General features: G+C 55.2%; 1 protein-coding gene across 1 annotated transcript in view; it reads right to left on the bottom strand.

The window, feature by feature from the left end:
* Window positions 1-378: 378 nt before the first annotated feature.
* The window catches only part of LOC106898689 (mucolipin-1-like), a 15,011-nt gene continuing 7,081 nt past the window's right edge, over window positions 379-8,308 (bottom strand). Inside the window, exons 5-12 of the mRNA XM_014960099.1 lie at window positions 8,221-8,308; window positions 8,003-8,102; window positions 7,770-7,876; window positions 4,455-4,604; window positions 3,746-3,847; window positions 2,849-2,971; window positions 1,400-1,606; window positions 379-529 (exon numbers count right to left, since the gene is read on the bottom strand). The exon at window positions 8,221-8,308 is cut by the window's right edge and continues 8 nt beyond it. Coding sequence (XP_014815585.1) covers window positions 395-529; window positions 1,400-1,606; window positions 2,849-2,971; window positions 3,746-3,847; window positions 4,455-4,604; window positions 7,770-7,876; window positions 8,003-8,102; window positions 8,221-8,308 — 1,012 coding nt within the window. The 3' untranslated portion in view covers window positions 379-394. The remainder of the gene's footprint in view (window positions 530-1,399; window positions 1,607-2,848; window positions 2,972-3,745; window positions 3,848-4,454; window positions 4,605-7,769; window positions 7,877-8,002; window positions 8,103-8,220) is intronic.

Below are 8,308 nucleotides of genomic sequence, written 5' to 3'. Positions count from 1 at the left end.
AGCCCCCCCCAGTGTCCTCCCAGTAAACCAGGAGCCCCCCAATAAGCCCAGGAGCCTGCTCAGTCTCCTCCCAGTAAGCTAAGAGCCCCCCAGTGTCCTCCAAGTAGGCCCAGAAGCCCTCCCAGTAAGCCCAGAAGCCCCCCCCAGTGTCCTCCCAGTAAATCAGGAGCCCCCCAATAAGCCCAGGAGTCCCCCAGCGTCCTCCAAGTAGGCCAGAAGCCCTCCCAGTAAGCCCAGAAGCCCCCCAGCGTCCTCCCAGTAAGCCAGGAGCCCTCCCAGTGTTCTCCCAGTAACCCAGGAGCCCACCCAATAAGCCCAGGAGTCCCCCCGGTGTCCTCCCAGTAAGCCAGGAGTCCCCCAGCGTCCTCCCAGTAAGCCCAGGAGCCCTCCCAGCTCACCGCTCGCAGCAGCAGAAGAGGGAGCAGGACGAGGGGGTGTCGCTCCGGAATTTGCCCGATTTGGGGCTGTCTTGGCACTGGGCGATGAAGGCCTGGAGCTCAGACACGGGGGGGTCACCCTCGCACTGGTGCTGGGGGGGCCAGAGGGACATGGAAAGGTTGGTCTTTGGGTTCCCCAGCTCCCCCCCCCCAAAAAATAAGCCCAAACACCAGTTTCCTGGCCCAAAAACCAGGCCCAAACCCCAGTTTACCCCCAAACACCAGTTTTCCCCTCAAAAGCAAGGCCCAAGGCCCAGTTTTCCCCTCAAAAAAACAGGCCCAATCCCCAGTCCAAAAACGAGACCCAAGGCTCAGCGTCTGCTCCCCAAAACCAGGCCCAAACCCCAGTTTCCCCCCTCAAAAACCAGTCCCAAAAACCAGTTTTCCCCCAAAAAAACAGGCCCAATCCCCAGTCCAAAAACCAGGCCCAAGGTTCAGTGTCCGCTCCCAAAAACCAGGCCCAAACACCAGTTTTCCCTTCAAAAGCCAGGCCAAATCCCCAGTTTTCCCTTCAAAAACCAGGCCCAAACCTGTTTCCCCCCAAAAAACGGGTCCAATCCCCAGTTTTCCCTTCAAAAAACAGGCCCAAACCCCAGTTCCCACTCCCAAAAAAACAGGCCCAAACCCCAGTTCCCGCCCCCAAAAAACCAGGCCCAAGGCCCAGTCTTGCCCCTGCCAAAAAAACAGGCCCAAACACCAGTTTTCCCCTCAAAAAACAAGCCCAAAACACAATTCCCCCCAAAAACCAGGCCCAAAACACAGTTCCCCCCTCAAAAAAGAAGCCCAAACACCAGTTCCCGCCCCCAAAAAACCAGGCCCAAGGCCCATTTTTTCCCCCCAAAGAACCAGGCCCAAGGCCCGGTGTCTGCTCCCAAAAACCAGGCCCAAGGCCAATTTCTCCCCCGCAAAAACCAATCCCAAACCCCAGTTTTTCCCCTCAAAAACCAGTCCCCCGCCCCGACCTTGATGCTCTCGTAGGAGCCGGTGATGAGGGCGATGAAGAGGCTGAGGACCATGAGGGTGAAGAGGCCGATGAAGGAGTAGAGGTAGACCTGGCTGAAGAGCCAGACCAAGGGGTTGCTGGGCTGCACCTCGGCGAAGGTGACGAACATGTCGTCCCCGTTGACCAGGGAGAAGAGGCACTCGGACACCATGGAGAGGGAGCGGAACTGGGGGGACGGAGGACACAAAAAAAGGGGGAGAAAAGCCACCGCGTCACCTCCTGGGGGGACCCCGAAAGCGGGGAGTGAACCCTCCGTCACCCCGGGGCGCCCCTGGGCCACCAGGCCAGGGCCAGGTTTAACCGCAATAAACCATAAATTATTCGTTATTGATACTATTATTATTAATAATAGTATTGTTGTTGTTGTTATAATTATTGTTATTTCGTATTAATTTTATTGATTTAATATTAATTTAATTGATTACACGTTAATTTTTGATGTCGTAATCACTACAGATCTATATATTCATGTAATAATTTAAATATGTACACTTATAATAAATACTATAACAAATAGTAATTATAATAATAAATAAATTTAATACTAATGACAAATAATTATAATAGTGAATCGATTTATTATTTAAAAATGAATAATTACAATAAGTATAAATATATATTGATATCTAATATATAAATATGCTATTATAAAAAATACAATATTTAATTATAATTGTTATTTTCATATATATTTATAATAATATGAGTTTATATTATTTCTAAGATTCCTACTATTATAATTACAATAAATAATACTTATAATATTTAATTATAATTATTATTCTAATATATTTATTGTATTTAGATTATTTTAGTTAATTATATTTCTATATATTTTTTAGTTTAATTATATTATTTATTTTATTTATTTTATTGTTTATATACTATTTATTTTATTATGTATTTATTTTATTACTTTCATATGTTTTATTTATTTACATTTTATTCTCTTTATTTATTTTCGGCTTAATTATATTATTTCTAATATTTTTACTATTATAATTATTATAATAAATAATACTTATTTAATTCTAATTATTATAACATCTTTATGATAGTATAGGTTTATTTACATTATTTCTAATGTTTCTACTATTATAATACAGTCAATACAATAAATTACATAAAAGATAAAGATCATTAAAAAATTAATACTAATTCATAATTTATAACGCTGATATATTATTAAATATATAATTTTAATATAATAATAAATAGTAATTAAGTATTAATTGAATATTAAATAAAAGGGATCATATTTATCCCCCGTTACCAAAAAGGAGACCATCTCCCCCCTCCCCAAATCCCAAGAGGGGACAACCCGGAGGTGGGTGAAATCCCCCCCAACACCCCAACCCAGAGGTGGGTGATGCCCCCTCCCGTCCCCCCCCGGGCCGTTGGCCACCACCTTGACGTGATACGGGCCCAGGACTATCCAGCCGCAGAAGCAGTAGCCCAGGTAGATGACGGCCACGCAGCAGCAGAAGCGGATGACGTTGGGCAGGGCCAGCCGGAGGGTGACGATGAGGATCTGGGGGAGGAAGATCAGATGGCATCAACCCCATCTTCCAAAGGTGCCACCAAGAGGGGGGACCTGGTGGGACGAACCCCATCTTCCACCAAAGGTGCCACCAGGAGGGATGTGGTGGAGAAAGATCCACCAAACGTGCCACCGGGAGGGATCTGGTGGAGGAAGATCCACCAAAGGTGACACCAGGAGGAAGATCTGGTGGAAGAAGATCAGGTGGCATCAACCCCAGCTAACAAAGGTGCCACCAGGAGGGGATCTGGTGGAGGAAGATCAGGTGGCAACAACCCCATCTTCCAAAGGTGCCACCAAGAGGGGGGACCTGGTGGGACCAACCCCATCTTCCACCAAAGGTGCCACCAGGAGGAAGATCTGGTGGAGGAAGATCCACCAAATGTGCCACCAGGAGGAAGATCTGGTGGAAGAAGATCAGGTGGCATCAACCCCAGCTAACAAAGGTGCCACCAGGAGGGGATCTGGTGGAGGAAGATCAGGTGGCAACAACCCCATCTTCCAAAGGTGCCACCAAGAGGCACCAAGAGGGGGGACCTGGTGGCATGAACCCCATCTTCCACCAAAGGTGCCACCAGGAGGCATATGGTGGAGGAAGATCCACCAAAGATCCCACCAGGAGGGGACCCAAAAGCAGACCCACCAGGACCCCTCCAGGAGCTGGAAGACAAACCCAAGCCTGGCCAGAAGCTCAGACAGGAATTGTCCCCTGGGCGCCCGGTGTCACCCACCCCCCGGTGTCACCCACCCCCCGGTGTCACTCACGTTGTACTTGCGGAAGAAGGTGAGGTACCGGATGACGCCCCCCCAGACCAGGAGGGTGGAGGTGCCCAGGAGAATGCTGCAGACGTCATAGTCCGAGAAGTTCTGTGGGGACAGGGGTGGCACGTCCCCAACATTGTCCCCAATGTCCCCAACGTCCCCCCTCAACATCCCCAATGTCCCCAATGCTGTCCCCAAAGCCTCTGGTGGCATCTAGGACTTGCCACCTCTCTGTCACCAACGTCCCCAACTTGGGCCAGGAACCCCTCAAGAGCCACATCTGTCCCCAAAGCTTCTGGTGGCATCTAGGACATGCCACCTCCCTGTCCCCAGTGTCCCCAACTTGGGCAAGGAACCCCTCAGGAGCCACATCTGTCCCCAAACCTGTCACCTCCCTGTCCCCAAGGGCTCTGGGGGTCCCCAACTTGGGCCAGGAACCCCTCAAGAGCCACATCTGTCCCCAGAGCCTCTGGTGGCATCTACGACATGCCACCTCCCTGTCACCAACGTCCCCAGCTTGGGCCAGGACCCCCTCAGGAGCCACGTCTGTCCCCAAACTCCCTGGTGGCATCTAAGGTGGCTTCACCGGGGCAAGACAAGGCCTTGCCAGGGATGGCCCATTGGGTGGCTTGTCCCCCACCACGTGGAAACGTCCCCTTCCCCGGAGCTTGGGGACACCCGGGGGGGGTTGGTGTCCCCTTTGTCCCCCCACCTTGGCCTCGATGCCGATCTTCATGAGCGTCCCCAGGAGGGTGAGGACGTCCCCGAGGACCAGGAGGACGTACCAGCCGTTGAGGAACTCCATGCGGTCTCTCAGGGCCACGCTCCGCCCGTGACGCCGCCGGAAAAACCGGCTGAATTCCTGGGAAAAGGGGCAAAAATCAGAATCCCAAACTGGGGGGTGGTGGATAGGAACCTCTGGACACCCTCCCCTGACTCCCAGTTCAACCCACCCCATCCCAGTAGGTTGGGGATGGGTTTGGGACATCTCCAGAGATGGAGACCCCCACCCTTTGGGCAACCTCTTCCAGGGCTCCGTCACCCTCGTGGTGAGATGGACCTTCCCATCTCCCAGTTTGGGCCAGTTGCCCCCTGTCCCGTCACTGGCCACCACTGGAAAGGACTGGTCCCATTCTTCTGACCCCCCCACCCCCACCAGCATCGATGAGGTCCCTCCTTGGTCTTCTCCAGACCAAAAAGCCCCCAGTCCCTCAGCGTTTCCCCATCAAAGAGATGTACTAGCCCCCCTCAGCATCTTGGTAGCCCGTTGCTGGATCCTCTCCACCAGTTCCCTGGCCTTATGGAACTGGGGAGCCCAGAACTGGTCCCAGTTCTCCAGGTGTGGCCTCACCAGAGGAAAGAGGGGGATGATGTCACTCCACCTTCTGGCCACCCCAGGAGACCACTAGCCCTCTTGGCCACCAGGGCACCCTGCTGGCCCGTGGGCAATCTGGTGGCCACCAGGACTCCCAGTTCCCTCTCCACAGAGCTGCTTCCCAGTAGGTCACCACCAACCCGTACTGGTTTGGGGGGTGATTCCCCCCTGGGAGCAGGACCCTCCACTTGCCCTTGGTGGAACTTCATGAAGTTCCTCTGGCCCAACTCCTGGCTGGGGCTCGCTGGTTGGTGGCCCACATGGGCCACCCAGTCCTCCCAGTTTGGTGGGACATCTCCCCACAGTGGGGCAGAATCCCCATTGACCTTCTGGCCACCCCAGGAGACCACTAGCCCTCTTGGCCACCAAGGCACCCTGCTGGCCCGTGGGTAACCTAGTGGCCACCAGGACTCCCAGTTCCCTCTCCACAGAGCTGGTTTCCAGTAGGTCACCACCAACACATACTGGTTTGGAGGTTGATTTCGTGGTCTTCTCCAGACCAAAAAGCCCCCAATCCCTCAGCCTTTCCCCATCAAAGAGATGTACTAGCCCCCCTCAGCATCTTGGTAGCCCGTTGCTGGACCCTCTCCACCAGTTCCCTGGCCTTATGGAACTGGGGAGCCCAGAACTGGTCCCAGTTCTCCAGGTGTGGCCTCACCAGAGGAAAGAGGAGGATGATGTCACTCCACCTTCTGGCCAACCCAGGAGGCCATCGGCCTTCTTGGGCACCAGGGCACCCTGCTGGCCCATGGGCAACCTGGTGGCCACCAGGACTCCCAGTTCCCTCTCCACAGAGCTGTTTCCCAGTAGGTCACCCCCAACCCGTACTGGTTTGGAGGGCGATTCCCCCCCTGGGGGCAGGACCCTCCACTTGCTAGTCCTCCCAGTTTGGTGGGACATCTCCCCACAGTGGGGCAGAATCCCCATTGACCTTCTGGCCACCCCAGGAAACTACTGGCCATCTTGGCCATCAAGGCATCCTGCAGGCCTATGGGCAACCTGGTGGCCACCAGGACTCCCAGTTCCCTCTCCACAGAGCCACTTCCCAGTAGGTCACCCCCAACCTGTATTGGTTTTTGGGGTGATTTCCCCCCTGGGGGCAGGACCCTCCACTTGCCCTTGGTGGAACTTCATGAAGTTCCTCTGGCCCAACTCCTGGCTGGGGCTCGCTGGTTGGTGGCCCACATGGGCCACCCAGTCCTCCCAGTTTGGTGGGACATCTCCCCACAGTGGGGCAGAATCCCCATTGACCTTCTGGCCACCCCAGGAAACTACTGGCCATCTTGGCCATCAAGGCATCCTGCAGGCCTATGGGCAACCTGGTGGCCACCAGGACTCCCAGTTCCCTCTCCACAGAGCCACTTCCCAGTAGGTCACCCCCAACCTGTATTGGTTTTTGGGGTGATTTCCCCCCTGGGGGCAGGACCCTCCACTTGCCCTTGGTGGAACTTCATGAGGTTCCTCTGGCTCAACTCCTGGCCAGGGCTCACTGGCTGGTGGCCCACATGGGCCACCCAGTCCTCCCAGTTTGGTGGGACATCTTCCCAGTCTTCCCAGAGGGGTCTCCCCACAGTGGGGCAGAATCCCTATTGACCTTCTGACAACCCCAGGAGACCACTAGCCCTCTTGGCCACCAGGGCACCCTGCTGGCCCATGGGCAACCTGGTGGCCACCAGGACTCCCAGTTCCCTCTCCACAGAGCCACTTCCCAGTAGGTCACCCCCAACCCGTACTGGTTTGGAGGGCGATTCCCCCCCTGGGGGCAGGACCCTCCACTTGCTCTTGGTGGAACTTCATGAGGTTCCTCTGGCTGGAGCTCGCTGGTTGGTGGCCCACGTGGGCCACCCAGTCCTCCCAGTTTGGTGCCACCAGTAAAGGTACTGGGGACACCACACACACGCTCTGCCCCCTTCCTCCAGGTCCTTGTTGAGCAGGACTGGACCCAGTGATGACTCCTGGGGACCACCACTAGCCACCAGCCGGGCCACCAAAAGGGGGGTGGTCCCTGAGATGTCCCCAAGGTGCCACCAAGGTGTCCCTGAGGTGCCACCAACTCACCCGCTGCAGCAGCAGCCCCCGCAGGAGGGAGCGGGCGCAGAGGAGGAAGGAGAGGGAGCAGACGAGGATGATGAGGATGTCGAAGAAGAGGCGGAAAGCTTGTTGAGCAGGACTGGACCCAGTGATGACTCCTGGGGACCACCACTAGCCACCAGCCGGGCCACCAAAAGGGGGGTGGTCCCTGAGATGTCCCCAAGGTGCCACCAAGGTGTCCCTGAGGTGCCACCAACTCACCCGCTGCAGCAGCAGCCCCCGCAGGAGGGAGCGGGCGCAGAGGAGGAAGGAGAGGGAGCAGACGAGGATGATGAGGATGTCGAAGAAGAGGCGGAAAGAGTTGTCACCTGGCAGGGAGGAGGAGGAGAAGGGGGGGGACGCACATTGTCACCTTCCTCGCCCGGTTGTGGGGTTTTTTGGGGACAAAGAGGTGGGTTTTTGTCACCCTTTTGGGTTTTTTTTTCATGTGTCACCTCGTCCCGAGACGCTGGGGTCCCGACACTCCTCGATGGCCGCCCGGTTCTCCAGCCGGATCCTCACCCTCCCGCTGTGGGCCTTGTTGTCGAAGGTGATCTTGGGGACAAAATGCCACCAACTCACCCGCTGCAGCAGCAGCCCCCGCAGGAGGGAGCGGGCGCAGAGGAGGAAGGAGAGGGAGCAGACGAGGATGATGAGGATGTCGAAGAAGAGGCGGAAAGAGTTGTCACCTGGCAGGGAGGAGGAGGAGAAGGGGGGGGACGCACATTGTCACCTTCCTCGCCCGGTTGTGGGGTTTTTTGGGGACAAAGAGGTGGGTTTTTGTCACCCTTTTGGGTTTTTTTTTCATGTGTCACCTCGGCCCGAGACGCTGGGGTCCCGACACTCCTCGATGGCCGCCCGGTTCTCCAGCCGGATCCTCACCCTCCCGCTGTGGGCCTTGTTGTCGAAGGTGATCTTGGGGACAAAAAACGGGGGGGGACATGACAGGGTGACACCCCCGTCCCCCTCCCCAGGCCTTGTGTGGGGTGGGGGGGTCATTGTCACCCTCCCGGGGGCGGGGGGTGTCACTCACGGTGACGGCGAAGGTGTAACAGTCGGGGATCTCGTCGTTGATGATGGTCTGGATGTTGATGGCCTTCAGCTTGAACTGGATGGTGACG

This window comes from Calidris pugnax, unplaced genomic scaffold (genome assembly GCF_001431845.1).
Source record: "Calidris pugnax isolate Ruff unplaced genomic scaffold, ASM143184v1 scaffold498, whole genome shotgun sequence".
In the NCBI taxonomy this organism is placed as follows: domain Eukaryota; kingdom Metazoa; phylum Chordata; class Aves; order Charadriiformes; family Scolopacidae; genus Calidris; species Calidris pugnax.
Note: the sequence above shows the minus strand (reverse complement) of the source record. Positions and strands in the feature narration are given on the sequence as shown.